Consider the following 17,650-nt stretch of genomic DNA (forward strand, 5'->3'; position numbering starts at 1 on the left):
TCAAACAAGAATAATGCCGACAATCTCATCGATCGAAATCAGTAATAAAATAAGAAAATTATAGCATTTAAAGATTTGCTTATTTTATTTTTTGCAGGACTTTCTGCATTTTATTCATAAATCAATAACAAATTAAAAAAAACTTGATACAATAACAACGACATAAATGAGTACATTTTTGTGTGACAATCGAAAATATAAATAATGTATAAGATTGAAAACTACATAAATGAAGCATGTATAGTAAAGTGGGTAAAAAAATGCAGGGCCAGCTATAATAAGCAGGTAACTGCTTGAAATAATAGCAGCCATGAGGGAGGGCTATGGGAACCGTAATAGGTGAAAGTATGAAAGTTTAGATATTAAGTGGGGATTGATAAGATAAAGTTTTAAAAAAGTGCGAGTGAGTGCTATGGGTGAGTGCAGGTGATACATTTAAGAATACTTAGAAATAAGAAACTTTTTCAATGAAGCTTTAAAAGAAAATGAGACGCGGACTGTTTAATGATGTGACAAGGCATTCCAAATATCTGGACCATGGTGGCGAATTGTCTTATGAGTGAGTAATATTCTGGGATTGGTTAAGTGGATGCCTAATGAATGACGCGTTGGATAAGTATGTATGTCTTTGTTATAGATAAACAAATTGCGAAATGGAATTGGAATGGTATTTGTAGAAAATTTAAACATAAATATGGCTATTTGGTATGTGTTAATATCCTCAATTTTCAATGTCTTTAAGCTGTAAAATATTGGATTAGTGTGTGCAATGTAATGTGAAAGTGTACAGATGCGAAGTGCTTTTTTTAAAGACGGAATATCGTTTCTATTCTCGACTTACTACTCTACACCCCAAACAACATTGCAGTAAGATAAGTGGGATAAGATGAATGAATTGTAAGGCATAAATAATGACTTTTTTTAAATATAATATTTCAATCTATATAAGATCCCTATCCCTCTGGATGTGAACATACATATATTGCGAATGTGACTGTTCCAAGTCAAATTAGAATAAATCAAAACACCTAACTATTTGGTTTCTTGTTTTTCAGTGATGGGAATATCATCTATAACAAAGAAGCATACAAAACACATTCAAGGGATGGTCCAGGCTGGAGATATTTATATCTCAATAAATAGAGTAAAATTTACAGAGCAAAATACTGAAAATTTGATCAGAATCGGATAACAAATAACAAAGTTATGAATTTTAAAGATTTGCATTATTCCGGTGAAACAATCCTAGGCATGTCTTCATGAATATTCATTAGGTGGGCTGATGATGTCACATCCCCACTTGTTATTTTGTATTATATTATATGAATTTAGGTTTATTCAAAACTGTTCTACAAAAAACTAAAACAATTAATCGGATTGACATGCTGATTAAGTGCATTAGTTATTTATTGCCTTAACTTATTTCATCATAATGGAGACACATCATTTACACATGTATGAAAAAATGAATCAAATATGATTTCATGTATAAGATAAGAAAAAGAAAAGTGGGGATATGACATCATCAGCCTACCTAATGAATATTCATGATGATGTGCATAAAACTGTATTCACAAAATATTGATAAACTTTAAAATTCAATAACTTTGTACTTTGTTTTCCGATTTTGATGAAATTTTCAGCATTTTTCTTAGAGAATTTTACTCTATTTATTTAGATATAAATATTTTCAGCCCGGACCATCCCTTTAATGCAAATGAGAGATTCGATGTCATCCACTCACTATATTTCTTTTGTATCATTAGATGAAATGTAAAAAAATCAGATTTGACAATAAGGATGCATCTTTGTGAATCAAAGTAGGTTGTTGGCAACCCACATTTTCAAGGAAAAATAAACACTGTTTATCTTATCATCATGATGAAGAAATATACCCCGCCCCTGCATGCAGTCATGGGCCCGTATTCTGAAGTCGGGTTTAACTTAAACTCAGGTTTAAAGTTGTGGTTTAAGTATGGACAGCCAATTGTTACATAAATCACTAACGGTAGAGATATCATATATTTCAGCTCATTTGGCTCTCAAATCATTCATAATTGTCTAGGAAGTATATATAGATTATTGTCTTCACCATCGATGAATCAGGAAAGAGCACAGTAAACATAAGAAACGTACAACTTAATAAAAAATTTGATACTTTTGGCTTCCCATACTTAAACCACAACTTTAAACCTGAGTCTAAGTAAAACCTGACTTCAGAATACGGGCCATGGAATCCGGCATGCGGGATCACACTCTCAGAAAAATCAGTCAAATAGTATACTGATATGTCTAGTCACATTTTGACATATATTTTAGTCAGAAATACCTCTGTTATAGTAAAATACGACTAGAAAATAGTTAAATGCGACTAGAATAACAGTTGCACCCAGCTGACCCTATTCTGATTTGTCTTTAGAGTGCACGTTTTTCATTTATGGCGCGAGTGACCCGCCATAGCTTTGTTGCTGAGCGACGTCTGCTTGTTTCCGGAAGTAATGATTTGGAGACAGCATGCAGCGCAGTGGTACGAAACGGTACATGTAAATATAGCGCTGCCGCGCCGCGGATATCGGCGGTGTTATTGTGCCGTGGCCGCTAGCCTGGCCGGGCTGTGTAATCACGATGAGGCAACCAAAATGTGGTCAAAGGAACTAAAATTTACGAAAACATCGATGTTTAAAAGTACATACCGGTAATTTACGAGGACAAGAAACAACAGATTGCAATGGTAAGTTACTTAGTCTTAGCCTACCCGGCCCTCGGGAAACCGCTCAGTCACTGCCTGATTCGATCTGATTTAATTGCACAATCTAATTTTGTTATCACAGTTTACTGTTTAGTTGGTTTGCATGGTTTGTGTCATTTTTATCGTGTGTGTTAAATATTTTTGAGACTCGATTGAGTGAGAACTGAGATTGAATGAGATGAGATAAAGGCCTAGTGAGAATGAGAGAGAAAAGGTGAACAAGTGTCAAGTGAAAGACTCGGTGACAGAGTGAGACTGAGACGAGAATTAAGAGGAGCTCGAAGCTAATCATAAATGATTAGGCCTAGGTCTCAGAACAGTTTAGCATGAGGTTAGAAATGTCTAACGTTTTTTATTTTGATGAACATGATGCAGCAGCAGCTCAAAGACTTTCACTTTGGTCTGCCTACCCTTGGCCTTGAGGACTCCATGATGATATATTTTTTAAATATTTTGACATATTAATTATTATGATGGGGTGTCCAAACTTCGCGGACTTTTCAAAAATATTCAACAAGCTTAAATTTGTTCACAAAATATTCATAATTTATACAAAACCAATTCAAGAAATTGTTACCACATTGACGGCAAGATCGTAAACTACAAAATCATGGACGGAAATGTAAAGTAGGTCAAGGGGTTTCGCCGGTATCGCGATCTCAAGCCGATCGGCGAATGCTCGCTGTGCTGGTAAACCATTCTAAAAAAGTGTGACCTAACTTCGCGGACCAAAGTTTTTGTGGAGATTGAAACAAAAACTCAAGCTCAAAAAGTGAAATATTTGTATCAGATTGACAGCAAAATGCATAGAATCGGTTAGTACCACATTTAACTAACATTTTTGATGATTTCTGCTTGCAAAATAGTGATATCGTGATGCTTGTTGAGAATATCAGATTTCTTCAAAACGGGCGCTATATGGTGACAAATTTGCCGATCTTTTGTCAATATTTTCATGAATACTGAACTCATCTTAAAGAAACTTACACCAAAGGGTAATTTTACGTCGCTTTTCACGTTGAGGATGTCAGATTTTAAGGATATTGGCTAGTTTTTTAGATAGTGACCGTCCGTGAAGTATGGACACGCGTGAAGTTTGGACTCACTGCCATACTTCTTCATCATTTAGCCTTGAATCTCTTTCCATACATGCATATGTGAGACCTCCACACCCGGATGGATTTCTCAAGGGAATTCATATTTACAGGGTGAAATTGGTTTATAAGTGAATTTTATTGATATTTGGACCTTCAAACGCCTAATGCGTATGAAGGGATAAAAATTATTTCACTGTGAATGGCCAAAATGAGAGGTTTCTTACTAGACCGATCTCGTGTAGATCAATTGATCCGTTTGTCAACAAAGCAAATACAATAGGTCTGACCCTTGAACCGCTACGTTATGATGTACCTTCGATTAGCGATGTTTCAAAATGCTGTTTTGAAGAACCATTTATAGATAAAAATTATTATTTAACAAAAATATACTAAAATTTAATACTTGATTATAAATAATTATTATAATAATTATTCATAATCACATATTAAATTTTTAAAGAAGTGGGAATGGTAGTGTTTAGTACGGCTCCTCTTCCCACACCTCGCACAAATCGGACTCTAAACACGTTGTGTTGACTGTTGGGGCAAAAAGTACATCCTTTAGTCTTTTTTATACCCTCGCAAATTTGACCCTAAACTCCTAGCAAAATAGATACACTTTTTTCATTATTTTAGTGTTTTTGACACCCTTATTACGTTACGTACGTAACGTGCCCTATCTTGAAAAAGACGTCCTTTTTTTTGGTCGCCCATGGTATCCACTTGTCATTGAAAGTGCCCCCCCCCCCCCGCGGCTACACGACCATTCACAATTCTTTGACTCACTATTACATGTACACTTTAAAAGTAGAGAACAAGAGGTTAAGAGAATATATTATTCTGTGCTATTTATTGAGTTAAAGAAGTGTGAATGGAAGTGTAGGTGCTCTCTCTAAGTCTAAATATCATATAATCGGAAGTTTCATTGAATGTAAAAAAGATAATGCCAATAACATGTATCTCTTTCAACCCTTCCTTGAATCATGTTTCCTACATGTAGATTGTAATACAAATGACTGAACAAGCGCAATAATGTCTACAACTCTCGTCCAAGGGAACAGTCTCACCCTTCTCCAAGGGTCCAGGAGCTCTGGTGTCAATGTCATCACCCCGGTCATGGCCGTGTCTGTTTGCCGTCCACCGGTCAGCAATGGCTTGCCATCTCGACAGGGAAGTGCGGTTGGTTCCTCTCGGCTCTCGGCAAAAAGCCTTCCAAGTAACACCCATTTAAAGTTACACAGCCAGGGGAGTGTACCTGCAATGAGCAGTATGTCGTCATCGCTCCTCGAGCCTTATCCTCCAGTGGAAGACACCACCTGGGCAAAAAATAGTGGGGAGAATGTGACCCTACCTAGGATAACCAGTCCAGTGCATCTTTGCAGTACTGCCAACTCCCAGTCAAGTGTTGTAACCACCATCGATGCCACAACCAGGAAGGATAGAGTTGGTGAGGTGGATGCTTATCTCGAGAAACCACACCCACCTAGCATCTTCCCGAACTTTCGAGCCCTGCAGCGTCTCGCTGCCAGCGCAAAGCTGAGGATTAATAACCTTAAATCGACAGAGGCTAAAGCTATCACTGCTTTACTGAATCAAGAAAACAATAATGTGCCCCAATCTTGCCAGGATGATGTCATCCAAGTGAACAATGTTTTGAATTCTTCTTGGGAGTCAGAAGATGATGGTGATGCCAGTGCTTCTCACAATAACATCACAGATTCTGTTGTTCATCCTGAAAAAGGTGAGCAAAGTTATATCCACTGTCAAAATTGATAGTTGCATGCATCTAAAAACCTTATCTGTTATAACTGTCTTCGAATTTATTTGCCAAAACTTTCATGGTATTTCAATACTTTGGACATCCTCTGTCAAATGTCACCAACTTGACTTTTTGTAGGGTGAGGTACATGTAGGGTTCAGGGTAAATGGTGAGGTACTTATTATTTCAGTAGTTTAAGATCTCTGTCTTTGAACTAGAAGGGTAACTCTCAAAATACCGATTCATTACCAGAAGTATTTGCATGGACAAATCATTCTTTGGAATTATCAAGTTATAAGCTATTTCATTTAAATTCATAGTGACTTTGATGACTTTTGGGTGCTTATCTACCCAGAATTTGTTCAGGCACCATCCGATTTGAAAAGAGAATGGGCTGAGTAAAAAAGATTCTGTGACAAAATCACAGCTTTGTCACTAATCCTTTCTTGTGTATGACCCCATTAATTCCAGGTACTTCCAAATCTAGGACCAAGAAACTCTACCGAAGCAGATCAAGGAGGCGAGGGGGCAAATCTCCTTCAAAGAAGAAACCCTCGCCCGCTCCAAAGAAAGACCACAACTCCTTGGGAGACTTCGCTCTAGCTTCAACCATGACACTGAACAGTCGCTGGGAAAGAAAAAAGGTAGAAACATTCAGTACCAAGTACAGTAAGAGTTTCACGTCCCGGAAAAGTAAAGAGAAAGACTCGTCCAAGAGGAGTTCTGCTGAAGTGTCCTTGACGACGGTTGCTTTGGAGAAGAGAGGCGATGCAACGACACCCCGTGCAATCACCAAACAGAGCAAATCTGAGGCTTCCAATGCGCTGACATCACGATCAGTGTTAGAACATGCTGCATCGGTTTATGGAAGTGGAAACCAGATTCATGTGAGGCTGAGTAACAAGGGCAGGTCCAGTGAGTCGGATCATTCGATGAAGAAGGTGTTTTTGTCAGAGAAGCAGTCTAGTATGCTGAAGGATGGTGGGAAAGGCGTCCCCTGTGCCCCTCCCACTTCTCCCACCCCTCATCAGCTTGAGAAGTTCGAATACATACCATCATTAACCGATCTAAGAGTGAGTATAATGTTTTCAACTTTTTTAAGAGAGGAGAGGATTTTCTTGCATTATGTCTAAGGAATTCCAGAGATTAAGACTTTTTGTTGAATGAGTTAATTGGGTTAATAAGATTGATCCAGTCATTTTTGTTAACATGTCAACCATACATTGAAATGCCATCCCTATATTAGGAAATAATTAAATTCATTGGGCCAATTCATTTTCTTTTACTATTGATCATTTCTTATGGAAATGCATGGATTTTTCAAAATGAAAGAAATATGTAAGAAACACCATGTAGCAGTAGCATATCAGAGATTCGTACAAACAGAAATAAATTACAATGGTTATGATTTTTATTCTAGGTATGTATTTAATAAATAGTAATGAATGAAATAAAACTGAGAATGCAGAAAGGGCTAACCAAGACAATGTGAAAAAAAAAAATTCATCATTTCATGATTGTTTCATCAACATCATATAATCAGAATGAATTGATTTGTCAGTGTTTTCTAGTTCTTATAAAAAAAATGTGTATTCTTGTCAAGTAATCATGACTTTTGGCAGTTATGAAGTGAAGTAAGAATGGATAAAAATGGAAGTCTGATGAACAAGATAGTTGATTTATTTTATGGCATTGCCCTACAGGTACATCAATGATTAGTACTATATTGAACATGTATGTAATATTGTTTATGATATTAAAGATATGTCACTTTTGTGTTTGCTGTACAGAGCCAAAGGGTATTGAAAGACAGGCTAACAGTGATCGATGCAGATGAGAAGAAAAAAAGCCAGAAGATCCGCGAGGACAGAGCGCGTCAGGAAAAGCAGTCAGCCCGCAACAACATCGGCATGATGAGACATAGACAGAGGCAGGAGATCTACGCTCTCAACAAGGTCATGACGGAACTCGAGAATAGCCAGTTCCTCAAGTTCTGTGAAACCATGAAGGACAAGACCTGAAAGCTTTGAACCACCAGGACCCATCTTGCATATGAGAACTTATGATTAATAGTAACTTTGCTAATCAGTCATAAATGCCATGGAAACCTTGGGTTTGATTGGCTGATGAGCCCTGGGGACTTTTTACAAGAAGCGGTTTGTAAAGTTACACACGATTTTACGAATGACTGGAATATGAAGTGCTAAATATGAGCTATATAAGTTTTTCTTTTAGTTTTTCCAAATATTACATTTTCCCCATATCATCTCATCCATATGATTTTATCATACTTTGCACTACATTTACATTAATAGTATAAATGTTTAATATTCTTTGAATGATAACATTAATAATGACTAAGAAACCAATTGAGTTTGCTATATTCTCGTCACTCATTTAACCCTTTGCATGCGAATTTTGCAAAATTGCACATTTATATAATTAATTTCAAAAATGGTATTAATTAGTTTTTCCTTCATCTTGGCACTATGGAAGCTAGTAATAGCTATTATTCTCTAGTAACAACTAAAAAAAATAACTATCAGTATCACTGATGCAGTAAGGGAAGCAAAGTTCAACGTAAGAAAATATGAAATGAACATAAGTTATTATAATCCCTTCAAAATAAATTCAGTAAAGAATTAAACTCTTGTGTAACCTTACCAAAAGTTTTATGAAACAGGCTCCTGTTACCATGGTACACGTTTTTACCATTGCAGCAAAGAAACCATTAATCATAAATGTTCATGCAAGGGGACCTAAGACATATATCCGACGATGAAGTGTGGTTTGGTAGATCGAGGATGATATACAAGCAGACATGTTATAGATTAGTTGTTTAGATTATTGAGTGGAATCTTGTTGGATATGTTTCTGAAGGCAAGTAAAACAAAATCATGGTTGGAATTATAATAATAGACAATAAAATAGCCCAGAACAAATATTGACATATTCCAGAAGCAGTTTTGAACTTTTGATTTCCCTCATATTTTTTATGGTTTGGGAGTGAGATTATTTTTGCAGCATACTACTGTATATGTTCAAGTGCAGCTAAACTACATTGGTATCTCCAACAGAAGGCAATGTTTCTTCAGATACATACTGTGATTGCGAATATTTAGTCAAATTTCTGCCTATTTCACTTACTGCTTCAAAGTGACTTTTTCATGCAAATGTTTTTAAAACTGGATTTTTAAGTAGGAGTAGCTCTTTGAATGCAGTTAGCACTAAACTTGGCAGCACAGCTGAAGTGTTTCATGAAGCTTTTCATAAAATCATGCAAAAATTGCTGGAGTATGAATGCCAAAAATAACAGTTCAAAATGATTGCAGGCTCTTGGAATGAGTGTATTGTATTAAAGTCATAAAAAATGAAGACTGTAATTGTTTAATTTACTTGTGGAAAGTAATAATGTTGAAAAAATTTGAAATTATAATTTACTTCAGATTTTGGCCACAGAAAATATACTTTGGCCTGAGAATCATCATATAGAAAAAGGATTTTCACCAATTTAATTTTTGAAAGTTGGCTAATGGGAATGTGATTAAAACTGATGTTAGACAATTTCCAGGATGAACATGTATCAATGACAATGGTTTCACAGCTCTGACAGTATTGACTAGTGAGTATATTTCTATTGCATATACACTGAAAATACTGAATTAGATATATTACAAAAAATATAAATGAATACTATAATGAATATCATGAATAGTAAATTGGGTATTTTATATATTTGATTCGTTCAAATACAAATTTGTTATAGATTACCATTCGATATAAATCTACTAATTTTTATCAAGCTTAATGGGTATATATTGAATATGAATAATTATATTGAAATGAGTAGTAGTGTTAATGGTGCAGTGAAGCACCATCATGAAGTGACATTGATATAATGTTTTAAGCTATATAGATCATGTTGATAATTTTGATGTAATTATACAAAATTGATACAATACTTCTACATTTCTAATGATAGACATATTTACATGTATATGATGTCATGCAAAAGAGTCGATTAAATAGGGGGAATTTCACCCTAGCAAACAGTTTATTGTAAAAATAGCCGAAAAAAATATTAAAGAATATTGGCAAAGGTTTGAGAAAAATCAATAAAAGAATAAGGGTTATTAGAATTTGAATTATTGGATTTGTAACGTCATATGTGAGCAGCTTTCCTACATATCTAATGGTAAAAAAAAAATCAATGAAATTTTATTTTCTCAGAAAATTGAAAATGTTTTTTCCTGCACCTTCAGTATATCACTACCCAAATCATTTCACACCTGCTCCCAAAAAGAAAAATAAAAAATAAATCATCACGAACCATTAAAAAAAAAGAAAGAAATTTATGCATTTTATATTCCATAACATGTGGGGCAGCTGCTCGTTTATGACATCACAAATCCAAAACTTCAAATTCTTTCTTAATCTTTAGTGGATTTTTCTCAGACCTTCACCAATATTTGTTATTTTTTCTGACATTTTTACAAGAAACTATTCGTCAGGGTGAACTTCCCCCTTAAAAAAAAAAAATTGTGAATCAATAAAAAGTGATCAATAGAAAAGATGGAGGCCCGGGCCCTGTTTTACAAAGAACTGTGATTGACGTGGTCATGACAAGAGAAAGTAAGCAGCAACACCATAGAGAATCTAAAAGAATCGAAAATGATCTCAAACTCAGTGTTATCTTATAATGGCAATTCCCCATGGAAGCATCATTATTTTCACTTATCAGCATGCTCCTTTATTATTTTATAAACAAAAGTGCATACATGTAGATTCTTAATAAAGAGTTTTGATATTCATGGCTGTCCATAGTTGAGACTGAATAGATCAATCACAGCTTTTTGTAAGACTTGGCCAATATGAGAGAGAAAAATTTATGCAAAATGCAATAAGAAGTGTGATATGCTTTGTTTTATTTACCTGTGCCAATCATTTGTGATGTCTAATGCAAAAGTATAAAATATATGGAGTGGATTGAAGTACCTATATTTTTAATTTATAAAAAAAGGCTTTTAATAATCATGTGATACTTTATCTCTAAGAATGGTAGAAAGTGGAATTAACCAGTTTTTAGAATTGTGTTCAATTATTATGAAGTGTGATATTGTATGCTAGAACTATTATGGGAATTTTTTCCCCCAGGAGTTGCTTCTGTTACAATCTAACATGGCGATGATTCGTTAGATTTCTGTGATTTTTTCTTTCACATGCGAACTAAAGTTTGAGATAAAGTGGCCTTTCCTCCGTCCATTTTCCTTAATCAAGGCCACTTGAGATTTCAAAATATACTTTTTTAAAAAGTAAAAATACTTTGATTTAAGTTTAACTTTAATAGCAACCGTCACTGATTTTATTATTGTATAAATTATCAATTTTTTGATGATTTAAAACAGCCACTTACAGTCCTTTAAAAAAAATAGGATTCACAGAAAAGTCTGGTTGGACTATTGCTGGACTTTTTGATTACAAATTTTCTTAATGAAAATAAATTACAAATTTATTTCTCTTTTGTTTTTGTTATGATCTTTATAAATCTTAAATTGTTTTAATGTGTTTACTTTTATTTAATTGATTCATCATACATTATAGATGAAAAGAAAGTCTGGCTCCTTGTATAATGGCTATGCACAATAGTTCCAATGTTATTTTCAACTTTTTTATGTTTTTAATTTATTCCAACCAAATCAACCAAAGCAGATAAGAGAATGCTGATTAATGTCCGTCCATTTATCTTTCATCGGGTCTTTCACTTTTTCTGGGAGTAAGAAATTTCAAAGTCAAAGTTAAAAGTATGTTTAACCTAACTTTTGGGACCAATTACTCCGTCTTTGAAATCATGTCATCCAAATAAAATGTCTTTCAAAGTTTATAAGTCATGTAAGTTCAAATATATATTATGAATAGAAATAAATATAAGTGTATATTTAAATCCATATCAACCCAAGTTTCCTTTCTTGTGTTATTAATGACTCAAATGCATATACTGTATCTCCCCTTTTCCCTTCCCACTCACCATTATTTCTTCCCATCTCTTTCCATGAATAATTCTCCACCCCTTCCTTCCCGTTTGCATGCATGCACTCGTTTTCCTCTTCGTCTGCAGAGAGAAACTTTTTCCATGTTCTGATGGATCTGCTCAAACATTGTTACTTCAAATGTTTCCAGAAACTTTTAGTGCACGCGTACAGACGAGCATATATATATTTTTGTTTATACTTCCCGCCGTCAACAATGGTGTTACAATATTCATCATTTGGATAAGAAGACTGAGAAAGAAAACTTGAGGTTGGGTTTAATAGGAAGAAGTCAGTCTGCTGTGCATGCCCTTTTTTTGAGTTAAGTGGTAAGGCAAGTTTTACAAGTGCTAGTCTGTGAAGACCCACTTGTCAATCAAAGTTTCAATCAGGGTCTTTGCCTGCAGGCTAGGAAGAAGTGGTTCGCAAAGCTAAAACAGGCAAACAGGTAATGTTTGAACGGGCATGTGCAGATAGAGGAGGAATAATGGTCATAGTTTAAGAAGGGCCTTTGAGTTAGAAGTGGGTGGTTGATGAGGGGGAGATGGCTAAAGTAGACATGGCAATAGTAAGCTGAAAGAGGGTTTGGTTGCGGATGAAGGATGCACTGAATTGTGCAAAGTGGATTGACGGTTACCGTATATGATTGAGAGAGGTGAATACAGCCGTCCCTGATTCATGGCCTGGTCAAATCCGGATTTCAAACTTTGAAGTTAAAATTCTGATTTAATCATTTGCCTAAAAAGACAAATAACTTACATAATCAGTAAATCTTTATTGTAAATAATTGATAAAATGCAGTTTCACCACCTCCATGGCCATCATCACCATCAGCACTACCATCACCACCACCACCATCCTCAACAGATAGATGGTGTCATCACCATCATCATCACTACCACAACCACCATCACAACCACCACTACCACCATCATCACCACGACTATATCATCTTCATAATCATCAGCATCATCATCATCATCGGCATCACCACTATCATAATCGTCATCATCATCATCACCCTCAACATCACCATCACCACCATCACCACCATCATCATCATCATCCTCCTCCTCCTCCTCCTCTTAATCTTATGGTTATTATCAACATCACTTCTTACAGTAAAGGCTCAAATTATACACAATAAGAAGCATTGTACAACTAATATAAGAGTAAACATTGTATATAGTGTTTACAAAAATATAATCTTTACATGCATTTCATAAGTAACAATAAAAAGATGTAAATCAAAATTATTCTCATTACTTTACAAAAATATGAAATATTTGGCAAAACACAAAATCATAAAAAACATACTGTGGAGGAATGACCAAGAGAACATTCAAGCAAGCATATTTGACTTAGCGCTAATGGAAGTTTTATTTTAATAGGTAACTTTATATGCAGTTGTTGAAAAATACGACCTCTACTAATAATTCATTCAAATCAGTAGATACAGGTTGTATTAAGGGTCTACTGTCAGTTGCTATGCTAGTATATTGGGCAAGATTCTTGAAATAATTTTTTTTTTTTTACATAATCATGACAAAGCAATCACACACTCTATTAATGCTCTTAGTTTAAGTACATGAAATCAAAACATTTACAATCATGATGTTAACAATTTTGGAATGGCAATGCATATGGCTGCATCATATTTTCAATAAATTCAAACATTACATTTTCCTCAAGATTTCCCAACTAAGCAAATTTTTTTACAGTCTTTCTTTTATGATACGAGTAGGAGATCATTTGGAATTATCAAGATCACTTACATCATAATAAAAATTATTTTGTTTTCTTCAAAAAATATGTCACATTCTTCATAAAAATTCTAATAAAAGCTAAATTGCATATTAGTAACCATCTTCTCTTCAATGTTTGATTTCTTCCTCACTTCTTATGGCAGACAGTCTGGCTAAAGTAAAGCACACAATGTCTGCAGACTCTTTAAGCTTTAGTACAAAATAAACAACTTGCACGGGTATTGATTATCTAAGTGTCTGTAAGCACTAAAAACATCTTACACATTTGTTCATTTTGAATAGTATGTGTATATATATTTGTATACAAGTGGATTAGGATGGAATATAAAACTAAACAAATGGCCATTAGGGCGAAGTCGTCATTAGGACGAAATATACACTTCGCCCTAATGGTTCCCGTCCTTGTGTAGTGGCTATTATTTGGATCATGAAAAATGCTTTCCCACCAGTGGTAAACAAAGCTTTTTGACTGTAAGTTCAGTTTGACAATTATATGTTCATACCTTTGGAGTAATTTTAGTTTGAATATATGAGGGTTCATATCAGCCATACTAAAAATATGGTCATTGGGGCTAAGTGGGTTTTTTGCCTTTTTTGGTCCTTTATCAAGATTATATCTTCATTATCTCTCAGAATACTAAATTGAAGTATCAATGTGGATCCATCAATTGAAATCTTAGAAAGCATAATTTGCATTTTCAATTAATTTTACTAAGTACTGAAAAAAAGATGCTTGATTTTTCTTCTTGGCTGGTGCCGGTGCTTGAGGGTCAGCGCGCGCGCCGCACGTTGGAGAAAAATCTGCGAGCTCGCGCTCCGCGGATCCGATAAATCAATGATGTATCGAGCGAGTAATTCTTGAGCTGCGTGGAGGAAAACCACTAAAGGAACAGGTAAATTTCAGATTATTGGAATCTCAATTATCAATTGATCTGGACTGCTAACAATGAGTTAGTTAGATCTAACGTGTTCCGTATTCTAAACTCTGGTAATGAATCCTAATGTGTAAATCTTGTAAAGTATGTGTCGGTGCAAACCCAGTCTAAACACCCGACTTATTTAGAGTATACCGGTACGCTACTCGTTTTTACTACTACTAACGATATACTAGACCGCGCCTAGGCCAGGGGCAGGGCACTTACCGTGAATTGTAATGTCGGGCCTTAGACCTAGACAGTTTCCCCCCAAATGGCAAGAAACTGCTTAAATATTATAACCTCACATCGTTTGGCTTGCATAAAAAAGATACATGTATTAGATCCTGTAATACATTTTCATGCATGATTCCCGGTGAATATCAGTGTAAATACTCGTTTACCGTATGACTATGAACCCACTGCAGTGTTGTACTGTCTTGTAGTGCCTTGTCCTTGATACTTGGCCTTACGGCACCTTAAGGGCTTAAGGCCTGTTACGACCGATAATGTCGCAGCGACACATAATGTCGCAATTGCGACATTATGCGTTGACTGTGAAATTATGCGTTGGATGATTGTGGCATAATGTCACAGTCAATGCATAACGTCGCAAGTCTTAACGCATAATGTTGCAGCGGCATTTTTTTCAGGAATTGAGTTGCAGATAAGATATAAGATATGTTTTCACTCAGTAATTCATTCAAGCTCTGTCATCTGAAAGTTTTTGAAAGTGTGTTTGGTGGTACAGGCATGAATGCAGGGGGGGGGGGGCAGTATTGAATTCATTATGATGAAGAGTGGTCACTTTTTAAAAATTTCATATTTTATCGTTGTTCGTGACATGTGCGATTATTTTTTTCTTCTCTGCCCTTTTTTCGGGAATACTTGATGTGTGTGTGTAAATGCTTACAGGATGTTGTCTCTGTAATTCAACGATATGTTTTGACTAGGAAGGAAAAGATTTTTTTTTTCAAGATAAATTTCACACATTTTTAGAAGGATCATTCTTTTCAGCTTCTGAGAGGTCAAATTTAATTCTTCGCCTTTTCCTGAGTAATTAGGCCAAATTAACGCCTGTTGCAATGGTTAAGTATGGTATTTTATTCATGAGTCCTCTGTTTTGAATTACTGAGTCCATTGTTCAAAACAGTGGACTCCTGAATAACATAGCGTACTCAACCATGGCAACAGGCGTCAATTTAGCATACCGTCACAAAAGCACTCATAAGCATTGGACATTTTTGAACATATGCAGTATTTAAGCCTAATTTGTACATGAAATCTGCCTAAACCATGGGTTCAACCGATGGTTTTCAAAACCACCTTTCGGGCCATAGAGGCTGGTGTGCTACTGGGACCCCAACATTTTTTTACTGAATTTTCAAGCCAGCCAGACTAATGCTTATCCTTTTCAAGGAAAGCATCAATAAAATAACATGAAAATGATATCACAATTCACATCGGAAATATGACAAGAAAGGTGAAGTAAACGTTTAAAAATGGAAAAGGGTTTGAGAGCGTAAAGGAATACCAAGATAGTATTTTGGTTGAACTGGGCCAACATTGTAGTGAGATTGGTGCACAAAACAATTTACATTGTAACTTAGTTACTTTTTGGATATTGATGATAGTACTAGTGCTCAACACATATACTTCTACAAATAAATTTGAATGTGCAATCAACGATCCACGCTAAAAGGTACAAGGAAGATAAAGCTCAATGAATTTATGAAAGAAGTGTTTGTTGTTAAGGAACGAAGTAGGGCTAGTACTAGTAAATACTAGTAAGTACTGAGGGCTAGTACTACTAAGACAAAAGAAAAGACAAGTTGTAGGGATTGTACTTGTGAGCGTAAAGACAGCGATCGGCAGAATGTAAATAATTCTCGCCTGCGACCAATATGGTCTGCCCCCCCAAAAGAAGCTAGAGATTAGAAAGCAAATGAAAGTAATTTGGAAAAAGTATGAAAAGTTGGAGATAAAACTAGATTCATGCAGGAAATGATTGGCGGAGAAGCTTGTAGAATTAAGAAATGTTAAAAAAAAAAGAGTTGAGGAAAGGAGTATCATGAGAAGAAAGAAAGGCAATGGTTATTCGAAAGGGTAAGTAATTACAATTAAATAGCAGTAAAATAAGTGTAGGCTATCTGGAAAATCAAACGATAGCCTCAGCGATAGCTGCGGGAGCTCTATGCCCTTACCTTATACACGCATGTCAATGCATGTCTTGTACTGAACAAAAATGGCATACTTTTGAATGCAAGGTCCACTTTGAAAGCTCAGAAAATTGTGATATGATCACTTTAAAAAATAAAAATGATATGGTTTGAAAGGGAATCAAATTTCCTATTATTTGCTTGTAATCTGAAATAAAGAAAATAATAACGATAGCACAGCAAGTGAGAGCACTACTAACTTTCCGGGTGAGCTGATTTCGATGGTGCACTCAGTTTTTGGCTATCACACAAAATTTAATGTACAATGCAAATTCAATTTAAAAATACCCTTGTACAGATTAGCGAAATCTATAGGTGTGGCCTACGAGTCTATTTTCTTGACAATGAAGCCATAAGTAGGGCGCGTAATTCCCAAATTAATTTGCATCATATCTCGGAGGGCAAATCATATTTCTCAGTTATAATGTATTCCAGGGAAGCTGGCTGATTGTCAAGTAAGCAAGTTTCAGGAATCATCCTTTTATACGTCCCGTGATAGATAGGGTTGGAATTGATTGTGACGTCAAAGTGGTATTGACCCTTGGTCGGCAGACTATGAGTGACGCACATACATTGTGACGTCATAGTGGTTCGCGCTTGGGCGGGACATTTTTGACCAATCAGGAGACAGGATTTTGGGGTATAAATAGGGGGCGGGAGTCACTTGTTCCAGACGGAAGAGAGAAAATGGGGTGGGAGAGCCTCGCAAACAGAGCTGTGATCAAATTATTCTTGTGGGGAAGGAAACAAGATTTGACTACTGCACAGTTTAAAATACTATTAGAGGGTTTTTTATGTTGACACGACCGTCGTCTCCAACCAATCATTGTTTAAAACATTAGGAATTTGTTTGATAATGTACGAAGGGACAAGAAAGGTTTAAAAAACATGAAGGTATAATGAAAGATATGTTTGTGTTTGTGAGAAAAGTAATTAAAAAGGAAACAGAAAAAAAATATGTAAGAATATAATTCAGGAAGAATGTTTCAAGTGTGTGCTGTCAGTGGAGACAAAGCTCTGTTCATTCTCGACAGAGAAGGGGATTGAAAGTGGATGCATTAGTTATGCAGAAAGTCGTTCTGAGGATGAAGGGAAAAAATTGATGAATGCAGTGTGAGGC

General features: G+C 35.4%; 1 protein-coding gene across 1 annotated transcript; it reads left to right on the plus strand.

Moving 5' to 3' along the window:
* The first annotated feature begins 2,437 nt into the window (after window positions 1–2,437).
* LOC129276671 (uncharacterized) lies at window positions 2,438–11,550 on the plus strand. The gene is made up of 4 exons (XM_054913063.2): window positions 2,438–2,731; window positions 4,847–5,587; window positions 6,077–6,678; window positions 7,396–11,550. Exons 2-4 carry the CDS (start codon window positions 4,879–4,881, stop codon window positions 7,624–7,626), a joined length of 1,542 nt encoding a protein of 513 aa, XP_054769038.2. The 5' UTR covers window positions 2,438–2,731; window positions 4,847–4,878; the 3' UTR covers window positions 7,627–11,550.
* Window positions 11,551–17,650: the final 6,100 nt, after the last annotated feature.

The sequence above is a fragment of the Lytechinus pictus genome, chromosome 14, assembly GCF_037042905.1.
Source record: "Lytechinus pictus isolate F3 Inbred chromosome 14, Lp3.0, whole genome shotgun sequence".
Lineage (NCBI taxonomy): Eukaryota > Metazoa > Echinodermata > Echinoidea > Temnopleuroida > Toxopneustidae > Lytechinus > Lytechinus pictus.